The sequence below is a fragment of the Erpetoichthys calabaricus genome, chromosome 7 (assembly GCF_900747795.2).
Source record: "Erpetoichthys calabaricus chromosome 7, fErpCal1.3, whole genome shotgun sequence".
NCBI classification, from domain to species: Eukaryota; Metazoa; Chordata; class Cladistia; order Polypteriformes; family Polypteridae; genus Erpetoichthys; species Erpetoichthys calabaricus.
Genome location: NC_041400.2, coordinates 95,076,109 through 95,095,693, shown reverse-complemented (window position 1 = coordinate 95,095,693; position 19,585 = coordinate 95,076,109). Strand labels below are relative to the sequence as shown.

At 39.5% G+C, this 19,585-nt stretch overlaps 1 protein-coding gene across 2 annotated transcripts in view; it reads right to left on the bottom strand.

The window, feature by feature from the left end:
• The window catches only part of tet2 (tet methylcytosine dioxygenase 2), a 166,601-nt gene that overhangs the window by 81,904 nt on the left and 65,112 nt on the right, over positions 1 to 19,585 (bottom strand). For both annotated transcript variants that reach the window (XM_028805179.2, XM_028805181.2), the window contains exon 2: positions 11,608 to 14,791. In XM_028805179.2, coding sequence (XP_028661012.1) covers positions 11,608 to 14,746 — 3,139 coding nt within the window. In that variant the 5' untranslated portion in view covers positions 14,747 to 14,791. The remainder of the gene's footprint in view (positions 1 to 11,607; positions 14,792 to 19,585) is intronic.

Sequence of the window (19,585 nt, the reverse complement as noted above, 5' to 3'; positions counted from 1 at the left end):
TACATATTCTCAAAAAATCTTACACAAGGTCAACTATATATACATACAGGTGGAATCCCGTTATAACAAAACTCACAGGACCATAAAAATATTTTGTTATAACAGAAATGTTATAACGAATATGGGGAAAATTAGTATTGTATTGTGATTCACTATGTCTAACGGAAGCAGCATAAGGAGAGCTCTGTAGCTGCTCTGCTGTGTCTGGTAAACAGCAACCCAAGGGCAAAGCAATTGGTTGTCCTCTGCAGGATCAGGGTTACCACATATCATGCTAGTCATACAATGTTTAACATTTAACACTGGGCTTTGATCTGCTCTTCCTCACACTATCCTGATCTGTCTTCTCCAGACCGTGTCTGTCACAGCTGTGATTCTGAGCCACTGGTGTTCTTCTAATATGAAGATGGGAGCTAAAGCAGGATGATCGTCCATGCCGCGGCTCCTATTGGCTCCTATTTCGAATGAAGTCTTAAGACTGTACCTGCCTTATCTATGCATTAATAAAGTACCTGTATTTTCCTTGAAAACCTGGACTCATCTTCCTGTCTCTCGTGCAACTCTGTGACCCAAGCTTGACAATACCTGTATAAAAAAACAGCGCTTCTTAAACTGCAAAAAAATTTTTATTTGAAAATGAGATGTTAGATGTAACTTTTTTTTATAGAGATGAAAATATGAAAATACAGAATGAGAACGAGATGTTAGATGTAACTTTTTTTATTAGAAATACAGGTATAAACACAGATTGAAAACAAGACGTTAGATGTAATTTTTTTAAATAGAAATACAGGTATGAAAACAGAATGAAAATGAGATGTTAGCTGTATTTTTTTAAAAACAGAAATACAAGTATGAATAAAGAAGGAAACAGATGTTAGATTAAATTTTTTTAAATAGAAATACAGGTATATATCCAAAATGAAAACAAGACGTTAGATGTATTTTTTTAAAGAAATACAGGTATGAAAATAAAGAATTAAATCTTTAAATGAAGATGAAGGTGTGATTCCAAGATGCTTTCGCCACGTAATTTTTCTTCATTCTGGAATCAACTTTTTCCAGGATTGTTAACTTTTCTTTCAGTGTAAATTGACACTGTTTTTCACTTTTTTTTTCATCTCAAAGCAAACTTTGAAAAGCGCTATGAAACACGAACAGTACAGTATTCGCACACAACACAACTACCCACGCTGATGCTCAGTGGAGCACTGAGTCAGAATTCAGCTATACCTGTATGATGTCGCACCTACACGCTCACTGAGTCTGCCCGAGATCAGAAATTTGCAACAGACTGTCTCTCTCATGCTTGTTATACTGAGATTTACATTTCATTAAAACAAGATTAATTTAACATGAACATTTGTCCAAGCTGGCAAAAAGTATTTATCATTGTGAAAATTTTGTTACTTCAGTATTTTCTATAACGGGATTTAACTTGTGTATATATATATATTTAATTTATTGTCACACACATGTGAATAGTAGGCAGCAAACGGGCACAAAAGATAGTAATTACATGCCGGTCCAGGGGGAGGCAGTGTTCACTAACTCTTTCTCTTTTTCCCCTGCCAACCAATGAGGACATTTCCTGCCTGAGCCTCTCAATATCATTTCCGGTCCCAGATCCAGTGATGTCACTTCCTCCAACCCAACCAAAAAAATGCCATCTTTTTACTATTAATTCAGTTCTGTCTTGAACTCAGTCAGTAAAGACCTTTTGATTGCTGATTTTTGTGTTTTTGTTTCAAGTATATAGGGTGGCTACCCCAAAAATTTTTCTCTCTGCTACCTTTAACAATATATCACACACATGTGCCTGAAAGATTACTTTAGAGCCAAGGGTAGGTGCTGCCTTGTAACTCTTTTCCTTTCCTTCCCTCTCCAGATCCAGAAGACAAAACCTCACATGACATAATTTCCGGTTACAGGGTTCCTGGACCTACCCCTTCTGCCTCACCAACTTTATAACCAGTAGACTTGTATCTGTGAAGATGTTTTACAAACAAATGTTAATTCATCTTTGTTGTTTTCTGTGCTGCAATATACAGGATTTGCCTTTATGCGTGTTTTTCTGTTTTTTTTTTTTGTCACCCAAGGAATTCAGTTCTACTATTTACCATACCATACCATACCATACCATACCATACCATACCATACCATACCATACCATACCATACCATATTTATTTGTTGAGCGCTTAAAAACACAGCATTACAACCGACCAAAGCGCTGTACAGTTAAAACAAACAGGACTAAAAACAAAATATTAAAAGCAAACATTAAGAGAGAATTTGAACTAAGAAACTAAAAAGAGGTCAGAGGACCCAATAAAATAGAGAAAATAGATGAAAAACAAGTAGAAAATGAAACAAGTTAAGAATTAAAAGCCAATGTGAAGAAGTGCGTTTTTAAGCGTAATTTGAATGTGGCAACTGAAGTGGCTTGCCTAACCACTAAGGGTAGGGAGTTCCAGAGCCTGGGTGCACTGACGGAGAAAGCCCTTTCACCACGAGCTTTGAAACGTGACTTGGGAACGGTTAGAAGCAGCTGATCTGCGGATCTAAGAATGCGAGGGGGATTGTATCGATGGAGCAAAACACTCAAATAGGCGGGGGCTAGACCATTTAATGCCTTATAAGTTAGGAGGAGTATCTTAAAATCGATTCTGAATCTAACTGGCAGCCAATGTAAGGTTTTTAAAATTGGAGTAATATGTTGGCCTCTGCCACTCCCTGTTAGAAGCCTTGCAGCCGCATTTTGAACCAGTTGTAGTCTAGAAAGAGTGGCTTTGCTGATACCATAAAGGCAGGAATTAGAGTAATCAAGCCGGGACGTAATAAATGCATGGATTACTGATTCCAGGAGATGGTTAGACAGAATAGGCTTGAGTTTGGCGATATACCTGAGCTGGAAAAAACAGGATTTTACTGTGCTGTTGATTTGAGCATCCATTTTCAGGAACGAATCCATTTTGATTCCGAGATTAAAGACAGACGAAGTTACTGGAGTGGGAAGAGAGTCGAGGCCAAAAGATGGAATCTGTTTGTAGTCGGGACTAAAAACAATGACCTCGGTTTTTGAATCGTTCAGGTGAAGGAAATTTACAGCCAGCTAATCCTTAATGTCAGATAGGCAGTCGAGGAGAGGTTTGGTGGAGTCAGTTGGCTTAAGGGAAAAATAAATTTGGCAGTTGTCAGCATATAGATGATATGAAATTGCATGTTTTCTAAAAATTGCACCTAAAGGCAGAATGTAGATTGAAAAAAGTAGTGGCCCTAAAATGGAACCCTGGGGGACCCCACATGGGAGTAGGACTGATTCAGATGAAAAATCACCCAACATGACTCTAAGGGTCCTGTTGCAGAAATATGACCTGAACCAGTCGAGGGCTGAGCCAGATACACCAGCCCAGGATTCGAGTCGGGAGATCATGATGCCATGATCGATTGTGTCAAACGCAGCAGATAGATCGAGAAGAACCATAATCACATGAAGTCCTGAGTCCAATGCCAAAAGGATGTCATTCAGGACACGTAAATGCACGGTTTCTGTGCTATGTTGGGGCCTAAAGCCTGACTGAAAAAGGTCCATTACCTGATGGTCCTGTAAGTGATGAGTTAATTGCTCATAAACTACTTTTTCTAGTATTTTTGACAAGAAAGGTAGTTTGGAAATTGGACGAAGATTGGAAAGAACGGCAGGGTCTAAATCAGGTTTTTTCAGAATTGGATGTACTACTGCGTGTTTGAAAGCACGAGGAACTATAGCCGAAGATAGACTACTAGTTATAATCTTTAGGACGTCGTATCGAATCGCAGGAAACACATCTTTCAGGAGTCTGGGCGGCACCACGTCGTCCAGAGAGCCCGAAGGCTTCATTGAGGCGACGATTTTTTCCAGATGGAAGAGCGAAATGGGTTCAAAGCTGGTGAAAGAGCCGTGTGTAGGAACGGCTAAGTCAACAGAGCAAGAAGAAGAAATGGAGATCTTGGATCTAATGTTCGTGACCTTATCCAGAAAAAACGTAAGGATCTGATCACAAAGAGCAGTGGAAGCAGAAGAAAAAACAGTTGCAACTGGAGAAAGGACAGCATTTAGTGTTTTGTATAAGACACGTTGATTGCCAGAGTTTTTTAAACTGATATCTGCGAAAAAACGGTTCCTTGCACCTGTGACTGCTCTCTGGTATTGGGACCACACGTCTCTCATGCGGTCGAAGGTAACAATAAGACCATCTTTCCTCCATTCTAGACGCCTACAGTTTTGCCTGATGGAACGAGTTTGTTCGTTTAGCCATGGGTCAACCTTGACTTTAGATTGTCTCCGTTTGAGTGGGGCTACGTCATCCATCATAGAACAGCAGGAAGTATGGAAGGTTTGCAATAAAACATCAACATCCGTGGATTCACATGATGTGGAAATTGATGAAAAAGCAGCTGCAAAATCTTTAGCAGCAGAAGGGAGAATGACACGGGAGAGACGGGTGGTAGTGGATTTACTATGCTTAACAGAGACCAAATCCAAATTAACTCTTTTAGGGCTAATTTTTTTTTTGTTTCTTTTCTCCCAGGGCTGAATATTTTTCCAAAAACTAACATTTTTAAAAAAGAACACAAAGCAATTGTTTAACACATCAAATCAACAAAAAAATTTACTTTTGACAAATGTTACTGTCTTGCATGTTGTATGAGCCTGCATACTCTATGATTTCACATACATATCACATACATTTTACACAGCAAAGTCTGATCTCGCTCAAAGCAGCCAATTTCAGTCATTGCCACATTGCACTCCTTACAATATGTGTTGCTTTGGTGCCTATTTTTCAATTGTCTGTTGCTGCACTTTCTAACATATATTGTTAGTGTGTACTGTAGAGAGACAAGTCACCCATTTGCCATCGTGCCATGCCACTGCCACCAAGTTTTCTGCCTGCATGAAAACCGTATTGTCACCTCTTTTCATCTTCTGAAACTTTATGAACTTTATGTATGGCATTATAGCCTGGCTCACCCCATGGGATTTGCTTCTGTTTATTATAGAAGTGAATAAAACTTTGCAGCAGCACGTACCTAAGCCACCAGGGGACAAAACACGTTTGGACCAATGCTCCCTGAAGTTATATCACCAGTTCTGTCCCATCTCTATTTGTAATGCCACAGCGCGCTTCATCTCGTCTTTCGTTGTGGGTCTCCACTTTGAAAAACGAGAATGCGATGCAAACGCAGCCCGCGATTCAAAAAAAATCTCTGCCTACCTGTTTGTCTCGTCTGACAGTAGCTGAAAAGCAGCATCAGGAGAGAGCAGCCTGAAGTACAGCAGCTGGTGATCTGTCGTGTCCAAAAGCAAGCCATGCCGTCTTGTAAACTCCGGTAGCCAGATCGGCTCTCAACGGATCAATGTCTGTGTATTTATCCCATGCGAACCTTGCTGTAGATGCATCGGCTGCGCGAAGGCACTCAGCTGGCAGCAGATCCGCTGGCGCGGCATCGGCTGGTGTCTGATCAGCTGATGCCTGCTTCTAACTCTCTTGCTCAATCTCCTGATCACTGCCAATAAAGTCCGATTCTGAAAAATCAAGAGTCCGACTCCGCGATAATGCGCAAAACAACGTCTGCCAAGTGTTTTCTTTTCTGCACTTGCTTCGCTGCCTTTTCACATGTCGGTGCCATCTTGCCTTTGTTTACATTTCGCAACTCACGCACACGCAATGTTTATTTGCCGAGTCAACGAGTCTAGCATTCCTCCAAGCACAGAGGGAATGCCTGTGACGTGACAGTGAGATTTGTCGCCATTAACAGCTGATTGTCGCCCTCTATCCCTGGATGTCGACTTTTGTCGACATTCGCCTTCAACCCCTCCTGTCGACAAAAGTCAACATCCGCCCTAAAAGAGTTAAACAAAACGGGCGAGTGATCGGAAAAGCTGGGAGGCAGAATGTCCAAGTCACTGATTCTGAGACCGCGAGAAAGAACCAGGTCCAATATGTGAACCTGTCCATGTGTTGGCCCATTTACAAGTTGAGAGAGACCAAAGGAGACAATAATGTCCAGAAAATCTTTTGCTAGAGGATTAGCGGGACAGCAAACATGGATATTAAAATCGCCCAAACAAAGAAAGCGATCATATCTGCAGGTAACATCAGCCAAGAAAGCTGCAAATTCATCTAAAAAGTCCTTATTATATTTTGGAGGGCGATAGATGAGTGTACACAGCAACGGTGGTCAGCAGACTAGTTCAAACATACTAAGCTCAAAAGTTGAAGGGGAAAAAGAAAGGGGAAAGGAAGGGCGGTTGCAAATGAAATCGGATTTAAATAAGGTCAATAAGCCCCCACCACGGCGCTGCACTCTCGGCGTGTTGATAAAGGAGCATCCCGGGGGCAAAACTTCAGTAAGTGGGAGCGTCTCGCCCGGTAATATCCAGGTTTCAGCAGCACATAAAAAATCCAGGCCATTGGAGAGAAAAAAGTCTTTCAGAATAAAAGTTTTGTTCACGACCGATCTGGCATTTATCAGCGCAAAACGAAGCGGCTGGGACGACGTTAACAAAAACTCACCAGCCGTAGCGGCTGACATTTTCATGATGCGGCGCAGATTGTTAAAGTTCACCCCCCGGCGGCGGTGACAGAGCGAGGCGGGGAGGTACATCAGAGCATCCGAGGGGAAGTGGCATTCCGGCAGCATTACATCATGTTGGAAACCAGGAGTTGTTCCTAGAAAGGATCCGGGAAACTCGGAGCCGAGCCCTGGTGCCTCCACGCTTCCCCTGGCGGCGGCGTTTCCATCGGCGACTGGCCAAGCCGTAGGCAGTGATGAGGAAGGCTGGGACAAAAGTTTGACTGAAATCAAGGCTCAGATGTTGAGAGACTCCCACACTCGTTCGAAGAGCCAGAAGGGTGAGGCGATCGTAAGAAATCATCGGATCAAGAAGAGCATCAGAGGAGCAGGTAAGCCGAGAAAAAGCAGGACTAACAAGAAAAAAGCCAGAGCGGCTGACAGCATGCCAGAACAGTCGGCGCCATCTTGCCTACTGAAATTGATATTTTAGTATAAAGCTTCCTGAAATAGTTGCATTATACCACAATAGCAGTTTGTTTTTTTTATGGGCACTGACATTTTTGCGCATTTGCTACCCAGGGTTGCGGAACATGTGATGCCATCATCCTGAATATATACAGGTTACCACATACACTTCTGTGTATCATCTGAGAACAAATAGCGAACAAATCTTTGGTGTGTTTTCTGGCGTAAAAGACTACTTCTGATGTCATTCAGATTTCAGTTTTTGGTTAGTGTATTGGATTGATGAGAGATTGGCTAGATTTCTGGCTAACAAAATTGGCTTGTAGTTTGACTACATCATATCTCCTGGGGCCTCATGCATAACGGCGTGCGTAGAATTCACACTATAACATGACGTAAGCACAAAAGCGGAAATGTGCTTAAGCACAAAAAAATCCACATGCATAAATCTATGCAAACGCCAGCTTCCACGTTCTTCCACTACATAAATCAGTGTGAAAATTAACGTACAATGCACGCACCTGCTGTCTCGCCCCAACTCCTCCCAGAATTACGCCTCTTTGAATATGCAAATCAATATAAATAGCCCTTAAGATCAGCCTTCTTTGAAAAGACAATGGCAAAAGTATGAGGGAAAATAGAACAACTTCAGCGAATACCAAGTGGAGGTAAAGAAAAACGTACTATTTGTTGATTTAAACAGTGGTATAAACAACAAAAGGAAGTTGATCGAGTGACATAGCGTGTCGGAGAAACACGAAAGCTCAAGTTCACAAAGTCGCACAGTGCCAAAAATAAAAAAGAATTTGTCAGATATCAAAGTCGCCATGAAAAGGCGAGTCATAGCCCACCATCTGAGTGTCATATGAAAACTTATTAGGGTATAGAGAAAAAAAAAAGGCACAGTGTGAAAAAAGCACAAAATGCCAGCTTTAATCTTGAAATTTCCACTTTAATCATGTAGTTTATTTTGTCATTAAAGTAGAACATCATAAACTTCATCTTAAAATCATTTAATTTACTAGTTTCTCAAATCCCATCATACCTAAAGTAGCAATTTAAATGCTTTGTATTTTATTTGATCTTCTATGTGGGTGAATCACTACGTGCTTCCAGGCTGCTCTTCCTCCGACAGGACACAGAATCCATTACATTCATAATATTACAGCTCTCTGAATAATTAAAATACTGAGAAGTATATGTGATATCATTTTCATGATGATAGGAGTTAAAGTATGTTATTAAACATGGGAACACGGTGGCGCAGTGATAGTTCATGTCTCACACAAGATGCTTGCTGCGCCATGCGTGACCTTCGATGAAATACTATCTTGTAGCAGTACTGTCTCTTTCAAACGTACTAAGCCCCAATTCCTGTCCTTACTTTTCTTTCTCCAAATACCCAATCGCCACACAATCAGCTTTGTAATAGACGTTAAGCCATCTGTAAGCTTAGAACGCTGATTCTTCAAAACTTTTAAGGAACGTTGAAATACCTTCGTAATGTTTAATTATTCTATCCATCTATCCTACCAGTGTCACGCCAGCCACAGCAAGAATACAGCGCGAGGCAGGAACAATCCGTGAACGAAGCTCCAGCTCCTCACAGAGCGCTGCGGCACCGTGTAGTTAACGTTAAAGTTTTATCTGTATAATATATTTTGCTGCATTTCATCTTAAAAATGATATCGTCATCATATGTAAATACTCGCTTTATAAAATGTCTCAGGTTGTGCAATACAGTGAGGTAATTGTATGTGTTTATTGGATGAGAGCAGTTCAAATAGTGAATGGCTGAGGCAGCGTGTGCTTGATGCTGTATACCGATAATTCTCTTTCCGATCAGCTGCTGTACAGCTGTGATTCACACTCAGATACAGTGATATAAATACTCTGAGTGGTGCAGTGAGAGTAATATGGAAAAAGATGATCCGATGTGACAACCCTTAACGGGAGCAGATGAAAGAAGAAACAGATGCAGTGAGAGTAACAACGCTAAAGCAGTTATGGTATTTGGAATACTATGGCTATTTTTATACATCGCAATTTCAACGGAAACGTTCTTACGCAACATTATTGTGCGTACGCACCGTTTATACATAAGGCCCCTGGTTCTCTCATTAAGTGATATTTACTGAGTCAGTACAGTCAGAGTTATATTGCAGAATGGCAATTTTCATTTTGAGACAGAATTGTGAATATATGTACATACATGCAAATTGGTCATTAATACTTTCCGTATATCAATTTACAAACCAAGTTATCCAGTTCAGAGTGTGGAACTGATGGCTATCTCAGCCAGCAGCACTGGGTGTGATGCAAGAAGCAAGTCTGGACAGGGACAGTCTGGACAGGGCACTGGTCCTCTACAGGCCACACTCTCTTTCATACCAAGGCAGTTTAGATTTGCTAATTAACTTAACCTTTGTGGCTTTTAATTGTTGCAGTAAAACCCATGACAGAACATGCAAACTGCACTAACACCCATTCATTCCCGCAGATTCCCACATCATCATGTGTATTCTTCTCTCTGATAACATTGGTGGAATTCTCCCAAAATATAAAAAATATTAAATATATAAAATATAAAAATAGTACAAATAACTTAAAACCTGTTAACAGATGATTGTTGTTTTAATTAAAATATCTGCCACATTTCTCAGGTATGTCAATGAAGTATTGTTGAGAAAGCTGCCAGAAGTCTTTACCAGTGGATGAATGTCTACATAAAAAAGTACAGTGCAGTTGTTTCTTGCTTAATGTTAATATGGGTGGACATCTAATTTTCTCTCTGAAATTCGATTTAGTTTGGACGGTAATGTTACAGAAACATGTCAGAACAAACTAGAGGAACCTTATGTGTCCTTTGAACCTTAAAACCTTTTGAAATTTGTCACAACTCAAATGGTTCAGCTCCTTTCAATCTGAATCTAACATAAGTGAAAACCTGCTCCATATTTTTCTTATTTCCACATCTTTTTTACTGTGCTATATTGGCCAATTTAGATTACCCGTTGCATATATGCATTTTTTCAATATGCTTTGAACAATTGGCAGTCATAAATAACGTAAAAATAATGGCATTACAAATTAATTTTTAATATGTAAACTAGGTATTTTTATAATGTATAGCTTTTGGTTCATATTCAAAGCAATAAGATGTTTAGCAAGAGGTTTAATGATAATTATAAACAATTGGTCATCCTGCATTTGGCCCAAGATCTCAATTCTGACTGCTCATTCCTACCTGAATGACAGGGGAAAAGTCCTTTTATGTGACACCTTGTGCTTTCCTTGGGACCCCAGTTCCAATGAACACCTCCATTTCAAGATTCAATGTTGCCAACAAACTGACAGTGGATTTTCCTCTTATTTTTATGTTAGAGGGTGAAAGTGACTATGATTTTAGTGCCAAGCCATGATATGGTTCATTTAACAATTTGTTTTGAAAATGTAGGGGATGAAATTTACTCATTAAAAAAGTTACCAGTGACACCCCCCTATGGACGCTGTGCACCTGGCATTAACTGTTAACAGACAGTTTTACAATGGTAGGTGTGTGGATGGTTATGGTTAGTTTTTTTCTGGATATTGTCCCATGCTGTTGTTTTACTGTACAGTTGCCTTTACCCACCTATTGAAATAAGTGAGTGCAGTTAAGAGTTGGAGAAAACATAAAATCATAAAAAATATAACTTTATTTGATGAAATAGTATTTCCACTCAGAAATGCTAAATTGATCCAGTATATATTTCACCAGATTTAGGACCACTTCATCAGAGGTGTAGTGTCATATGTTAACATCCTGGTCCTTTCACTATCTGTGTGGATTTTGCATATCTCCCTGTTTTTTTGGGGGGTTTGTCTCCAGGAACTCCAGGTCTTCTACCTATTCCAAAACTATAGTAGTTACATTATCTCATAACTCTAAAATAGTCTTATAGGAGACTGTTGGATATTTCTGCTTTGTGCCTGATACTGTCAAATTAGGTTCCAGCACTATATAACAGAGTAAGTGACTGGGGAAAGTAAATAAATGAATGAAGGAATGAATGAATGAGTACATGTGTGTTGTGTAGAAGAAAATGATAGATATGGGTGTGTATGGCAGAGTTAAATTCTGTCAAAATGTAGACCTGCTTTGTATTTCTCGTCAACAGAAATAGGTGTATGCAAGTAGCTTAGAAATCTTCAGCATGGAAGAATTTGATCATGATAGCAGATGCAGGAATGACAAAGTCAACCACATGAAGAGACTTTAAATGAACTGTTTGCTTAATAGCACTATTGACTTTTTTGACATTATTGATGTGCTCAAAGGCATCTTTAAAAACCAAGAGGAAGAGCAATTAAGACCAGTTTCTGGAACAAAGGGCCATCTGAATCTGGAGTAAACTACCAAGTTATACAGTTGAAGCAGAAGCACTGAAAACTTACGTACAATTTTACATATTTTGCTGGGCAAACCTTAAGAGAATGTATTTAGATCCTACAGTGTGTAGTTATTCTCTAGAGAAAATTTCATTTCATTATATATAATTAGAGACCAAATCTTCAGTAATAAAGATAATTTACTTACCAACACAATGGCAGGATGGGAATTCATATTGAGTTTTGATTGGTGTATCCAATAAGTTCTTTATTGGAGTATCCAGCAGCTTTAGGGGAGACTCTAAAAAAACATTAAGGTTATGAGAACTTTTCTTTGTTGGAGTAATCTCAGAACTGGCCCGTTTCTGGGTTGAGGCTCTAACATCTTCAGTTGCCAAGTTAGTGTTAGTTGACAGAATAGTAATAGGGCCACAGTTTTCTATTTTTACTTGTTTTGGTGACTTTGTGGTCATTGGCTTTTTATCAAATAATGGAGATACGTGATATTGTTTAAGTTGTTGTTCCATTGTGGCAATAATACTCTTCTGTTGTATCTGCTGAGTACAATGAGATTGTGGAAACTCTTGCTTAATCTTATTTTTCATGGATGAATTTCCAAGAACTCTATCTTGTGATGTCACCGAACGGTCACACTGTGGGCTTTGTTCAACCTTGATAGACTGAAGAATGCGTTGAAAGTCTTCTGAATTCTGCTGGAAAGCCTGCTCTTGCCTTTGCAACAAGTGCCAGCGCAGTGCAGCATGCCGAGCCGAGCTTTGCAGCTGTCCTTGTGAAAATTTTGCACAAGACTCACGCAATTCTGACTTGGGATAGACTTCCGAAATTACATGTTCTTTTGAAGCATGATAGCTTAGTGTACTCTGTCCTGGTGTAGACTTGAGTGTTTCCTGTGAAGGAGGGGAATGGCCAGCCATTTTTCTAGGCTGAATGTTACACCTCTGCATTTGCTGTGACTCTGCATATTGCTTTGAGGTTCCAGGGTGTGGAGAATACCTGGATTGCTGTCCATCCTGTATTTTACTGAACTGGCAATGCTCCTCTTTTATAGCACCATTGATGTTTCCATATGACTGCATCAAGTTCTTTTGGCAGGCCTGTTTGCTCATAGGCAATCCTGCTTGCTGATATTGATTTGCAGGTAAATTTGTATCAGGTACATTAGCTAATAGGTTATGATGTGGTTCCTTGGAGGAGAATTTCAATTTGTTGTATGCTTCTAGTAGTTGGTAGTCATATTGCTGATGAGCAAGATGTTGCACCTGGGAAGCTTTCTTGTCTTTTGCATCCTGAGAGAAATATTGCTGTGGCTGTTGAATATTTTGATTATGTGGCTGCTCATGCAAAAACTGTGAAGGTAACAGATGTTGTATGTCTTGTACTTCTTCACTTAAGTGCTCCTGCTGAGGTTGGAACGAATTCTGTTTTTGCGGCTGAGGATGAAAATACTGCTGGCATGTACTTAGCTGAGTCTGTGATTCTAGTAAAGTTGACAGTGAGTGGTTTACATTCTCTTTGTGCCATTTAGCCGCATCAGTCAGTGACGCTTGCTGGATTGCCTTGTCTTGCTGCTGAATGCCTACAGGACTAAATGCCTGCATATGAAATGCTTCTTCAACTTTTGGATTTTGCAAATGACTTTGATCCTGACTGTGTGCTTGTTTCGGATGATGTAACTCAGAGTTTACATTTTCCCAGACTGGGTGAAGACTCTCATGAGACTGAGGCTGAGATGAGTTGAGTGTGATCCATTCTATCTGAGAATAGGAGTGTGGCTGCTGTAGTATTCCATCTGTTTCTTCTTTGCATATGATTTCATTTTCTAATTCCCTTCCTTGCTTTTGGGAGGTCATTAGGCCCTGAAGTGCTTTATCTCCATGCTCATGCTGACCAAATTCCAGGGTTTCTGGTTCTTTTATGGATAACTGTGGAAGAGGTAGATGGTTCTGCAATGGTGGAGGCACAGATGACTCTAACTCAGCTCTGCGTTTAGGTGCATTTTGGTCTTCCCTTGTTTTATGCTCTGGTAATCTGTGCTGTACATCTGAAGAAGATGAAGCAGCTGTGGATTCATCCATTTGCATGATCTCCTCCATGGGTTTCTCAGTTCCATCTTCACAACTTGTGAAAGTTGTCTCATCTTGACTACATGGGTTGCTAGAGTTTAAACCTGGAAAAGTCCCCTTATCGAGAAGCATATTTGGCTTCGTCAAGTGATCATTATTCAAACATTCAGTTTGTATTTTCACATTACCCTCTGCTCCTGGTGATAAGATATTTTGAGGGATCTGTGCCTCTGCATTGCCCACATTCTGCTTATGAAGTGGTGTGGATTGGGCAGTATATGACTTCTGCCCTTGTGACAGCTGAGACACTACTTGGAAAGCATTCATGCTACTGTTACCAATTGGTGCATTACATACACGGGGGGATTGGACATCTAAAGATACCGTTTCTGGCACTTGTGGCTGCGTAGAAACTGAGGTTTGAGGTAAAATGTCCATCTGTGATGTACAAGTTGAATTCTTGGCCTCGCATTGCAAATCAGCTGGACTTTTGCCCAAATGTTCTTGAGATATGCATTTTTGCAATTCAGTGGAAACATGTTGTGGAAAATACTGAGACAGTGTTTTTTCCAGCAAATCATCATGTACATCCTTGATGGAAGAAGAATAAGTGTAAGAAGTAGTTGTAGAAGAAGAAGAACAAGAAGAAGAAGAAAAAACTGTAGCACCGTTGGTTTCTGGCACCTGGTTGTTTCTGGAGAAAACATTACCGTTGTAACAGTGAAATTGTTTTTCCAGTGTGTGATCATTCTGATGATTCTGAAGGTGGTCAGGGCACTCCAGACCGTCACAGTGACAATCCAAAAATTTTGTGAGATCTGGTAAAGTGTTTTGCTTAGGTTCCGTCTCTGCAACTTTCGTCTCACTCCACATCTCTGTCATTTTGTTTTCTTCAATCTTAAGATCAAAGTCCACTTTTAACTTTTTAGACTGATGATATCCCAGTAAGGAAGAGTCACTAGAAAAGCGCTTATTCCCACCATTTTCTAAACATTGGGGATTTTCTAACTGATTCTGCATTCCCATAGGACTCAAACAGCTTTCCTGATGTCTCTTCATTTGACCCGTGTCTTGGTTACTTTTATATTGGAGCCATTTGTACTCTCCATTGATTCGATGGAGTTGTTGGAGTGTTTCGGGTGATTGATTTCCATTTTGCAATTTGGGGCTGAATTTTTCGGTTTGGTGTACTTTACTGGGATTCCCTACCAATAGCGGACTCAGTCTATTGTCTGCCACATGATTGGCCTGTTCCTGTTCCATCTGTCTTGTCCTGGACACATCCACAAGGCTGCCCTCTGACCGTACCTAAAAGACAAAAGGGGATAAGTTATAACTGAGAATATTGTTCCATAAATGTAAATTTGATTTTTTTTTTCAAAATTAGGCCAAAAATTTCTATTTTTAAATTACTATATTAAGAGTGTTTTATCATTTTTTGAAGAGGTTGACAATTTTAATGCTCTTATGGGAACTAATTTAAAGGGAAGTAGTTTCCACTGGAAGAGTACTGTGTTTGCTGCCATTGCAGTACAGTTTTGTTCAATTTACTATTAAATAAATATTCAATATAGTTGATAGTCAGTAAATATCAATGGATCCCCAATTCAATACCTCGTTTCTGGCAGACAAGAAAACGAAGAAATATGCAAAGTGGTGTAACCTCATTCAAAATAAAATTGAAACAATAAACTAATGTGTAAGTTGAAGACGAGTAGATAGATGAGTTTGCTGATTCTCCAATGTTTTTCAATGGGAGATCTTGACATTTCAAAACTTTGTAGAATGCAATCTGCTGAAGATATGTCAATAAAAATTGAACAGCCTTTTCACATTTCTTTGAAGAATAAGGGCTGTTTCATGTGGACAGACGGACATGGCTACTGCAATAGGTGCTTTTCTATTTATATGCAAATGCACCTAAAATGGCATATTGGAAACAATGTAGCATTGTCACCCACAAGGGGGAGCATGGAAGATTTTTCGGGGTTAATAACAAAAAGAAATGTATAAATCAAGCACAATTACAACATGAAACTACTAGTTATCAAATGTTCCATATTCCATGTATACTACGGTCTATATTTTTATCCTACTGATTTGTGTATCACCTTGATACAGTAGAGTAAGATAGAATTTGTTTTTGATTGACAATGGAAAATATTTTTTGGCCTGTGTGAAACAGGAAAAGGAAACAAGATCTGTTTAATGCTGTCCTTTTAAAAAATGCCCGCTCCAATAATGTTTAATACTCAAAGATGACAGAAACCTTCTTGATAGTGGGTTGGATGTTTCACAGCTCCTGTAATATATGGCTCTACTAGCGTCTCTTTTACAATTGTGGGTTAATGTGCCACTTTTATGTAGCTTGTGCGAATGTAGTATTTGAACTAAAAGCTGTGGTTTCAGAGTTTTCTGCGCATACAATTACTTAGAAATATGTTCTTTGTGATCAAATCTTCATTTAAAAAATGAAAAGTATAACATTTGCAAGAAAGCAATGTTACAGACACAGAATTGTCGGATAAGTAAATATGAAAAGAACTATACTGGAAGAAAACAGAAGAAAGGAGCACGTTTTTGGTACATCAGATCCCTTAAAACAACTATGCTAAAGTGTGAAAAACCCATATTCAATTGTTTACCTAAATAAACAGACGTAAGGCACCAAAAACGCTTTTATTAACTTTACTAATGAAAATGTTGAAGTTACAGACAAAAAAATAGAATGCTTAATGGTAAAGATCCATTTTTGATCATCAATACATCGATTGCAGCTCTTCAGGCTTGCCTCTTAAGACCTTTGGCTTGTGGAGTGGAAAAAAAAACAGTAACTTAAGCAGTCATCATTGGTGATGGCTCTTTATTTCTGTCAGACTCAGACGAGAACAAGAGTGATACCTGGAATTGCTTTGTCATTCTCTGAAAGGGTCTCAACTTCCTGCTGCTTTACATTTTTATTGTTCTATATGTTACTGAAATTGCATATTACTTGTTTTGAATGGATTTTTCATACTATCAGACACAATTGCGCCAAGAACATGACATGACATGACTTTAATACACCCCATCCATCCATCCCCTGAACCAACTAAAGATGTTCAAAGATATGTAGGTTAGGTTAACTGGTAAATACAATTTTGCCCCTCTGTGGATGTTTGTGTGAGGTGGCCCTACAATGGACTGGTGTGCTATTCCAAGCTGTTTCTCACTTTCTGCCCAGTGCTTCACTTTTTTTTTACATTTATCTGCTAAGTACTACTCCAGATGTTTATTTTAAATACCTCTTAACATTTATAGTAATTAAACATTTTTGAGATCTCATCAAATGTTGTCATAGAGCATTTGCGTGTTTCACTATGTCAGGCTCCATGGAGGAGAACAGGGCCTCTGAAGTGTTTGACAATTAGGGGGGAGAGAAGACAGCATTGGACAAGGTTTGGAGCAAGCAACATTCATCTTATTCTACACCCGTTCTCTCATTCTAAGACATTGCTAGTTGCTAGGCTCGGTAGCTAAAAATTTGCAGAAATTCCAAGAAGGCAAACAAAATGTAGATCTTTCAATGACAGCTAAAATGTTAATGATAAAATTTTGAAAATTGGAACATTAAATGTCTCAGTCATGAACTCAACTGGAAAAAAGTGATGTTACATCTCAGCTCTTTGAGGTTAGATAATAGCATTTTGTTCAGGGAATCCATTTAAATAATAAGCATCTGTCTATTGTAGGGTTTTTATAGGATCTCTGTCTCCAGTGAATAGTAAGATTCAACTAAATCACTTTACCTGCTCCTTATGTCACAACAGTTCATATATTTGGAAGTTATCAAAACGAAATGCAATTATTTATTCAAGTTACCTTTTTTTTAGTCTCATGGAAAACATAACACAGTGTTTTAATTATAATTTAATAATCAGACTGACTCAGGGCAGCACGGTGGCGCAGTGGCTAGTGCTGCTGCCTCGCAGTTAGGAGACCCGGGTTCGCATCCCGGGTGCTCCCTGCGTGGAGTTTGCATGTTCTCCCCGTGTCTGCGTGGGTTTCCTCCGGTTGCTCCAGCTTCTCCCCACAGTCCAAAGACATGCAGGTTAGGCGCATTGGCGATTCTAAATTGTCCCTAGTGTGTGCCCTGCCCGGGGTTTGTTTCCTGCCTTGCGCCCTGTGTTGGCTGGGATTGGCTCCGGCAGACCCCCGTGACCCTGTAGTTAGGATATAGTGGGTTGGATAATGGATGGATGGATGGACTGACTCATATTTGCTGCTGGAAGTAACAGTGTCAAAGTGAATATCCTTCCAAAGTTCCTGTGTCTTTATCAGAGTATCCCTGTATATTAGCATATACATTAATATAATCATATTAAAAAATAGATACAATTGTTACTTGGTTCAGGGGCAAAAACTAAAGTAAAAAGAGCATAGAACAAATTATTTTCCATTTTTTAATTTGGTTGTAAATATATGTACTTTAAGACAAAAGAAAGAAGCAGAAAGTATTGAAACTGTGGAATAGCTGTTGAGTTATGAGTTATGCTGTGCTCTTGTATTTGTTAATTAATGCCAATTCACCAATCACTCAATAATAATAGATGATGGAAACATAATAAACATGGTAGTATTAATTGCTCAGGTGCACAATAATGATTTGATCCAGCAGTTCCCAAGAAATATTCAATATCAATACAGTAATTCCTCCTCCATCGCGGGGGTTGCGTTCCAGAGCCACCCGCGAAATAAGAAAATCCGCGAAGTAGAAACCATATGTTTATATGGTTATTTTTATATTGTCCTGCTTGGGTCACAGATTTGCGCAGAAACACATGAGGTTGTAGAGAAACAGGAACGTTATTCAAACACTGCAAACAAACATTTGTCTCTTTTTCAAAAGTTTAAACTGTGCTCCATGACAAGACAGAGATGACAGTTCTGTCTCACAATTAAAAGAATGCAAACATATCTTCCTCTTCAAAGGAGCAAACAAATCAATAGGGCTGTTTGGTTTTTAAGTATGCGAAGCATCGCGGCACAAAGCTGTTGAAGGCGGCAGCTCACACCCCCTCCGTCAGGAGCAGAGAGAGAGAGAGAGAGAGAGAAAAAAATCAATACGTGCCCTTCGAGCTTTTAAGTATGCGAAGCACCGGGCAGCATGTCGTTTCAGGAAGCAGCTGCACAAAAAATAGCAACGTGAAGATAATCTTTCAGCATTTTTAGACGAGCGTCCCTATCGTCTAGGTGTGCGAACAGCCCCCCTGCTCAATCCCCCTACGTCAGGATCAGAGAAAGTCAGCGCAAGAGACAGAGAAAAGTAAGCTGGGTAGCTTCTCAGCCATCTGCCAATAGCGTCCCTTGTATGAAATCAACCGGGCAAACCAACTGAGGAAGCATGTACCAGAAATTAAAAGACCCATTGTCCGCAGAAACCCGTGAAGCAGCGAAAAATCCGCGATATATATTTAAATATGCTTACATATAAAATCCGCGATGGAGTGAAGCCGCGAAAGGCGAAGCACGATATAGCGAGGGATTACTGTAGTTGAAACAATCCAGTGATGATGAACATTGAGGCAGCATTTACAAATCAACTCATTTCCAAGAGTGCACTCCAAATGATCTAAGCTAAGAACAGGAATGGAATATTTTATTTAGAATCTCAGATAATGAATGGAAATCAGCTTTGAAATACTCTTCATCAATTTGCACAAAGCATGGTGTGATTCATTTAAAAAGTGTTCATCGCATGTATCAATCTCAATTAAGATTATCCAGATTACATCCAAGACAAGATCCAATTTGTGAATAATGCTATGAAGCATCTGATAACATCCCCCTATCTACTACCACCTGGCTAAAGTACTCAGCAGCTGCTTTTGTTTTTGAAAAGGATAAAGGATTCTACCACTATAATAATCCCCAGAGCTTCAGATCTTCTAGGACTTTTTATTATATGCAGACTGTAATTAATAACTGCATCATATTTAAGTACTCTACAGTGTCCAAGTGGTCTGGGTGATCTTTAGCATTGGAAGCTCCAGATGTTTATTTTCTCCAGATTGAGTTTTTCTTATTCTCTTCTCCCTGGATCTGTAATCATGGCATATGTTT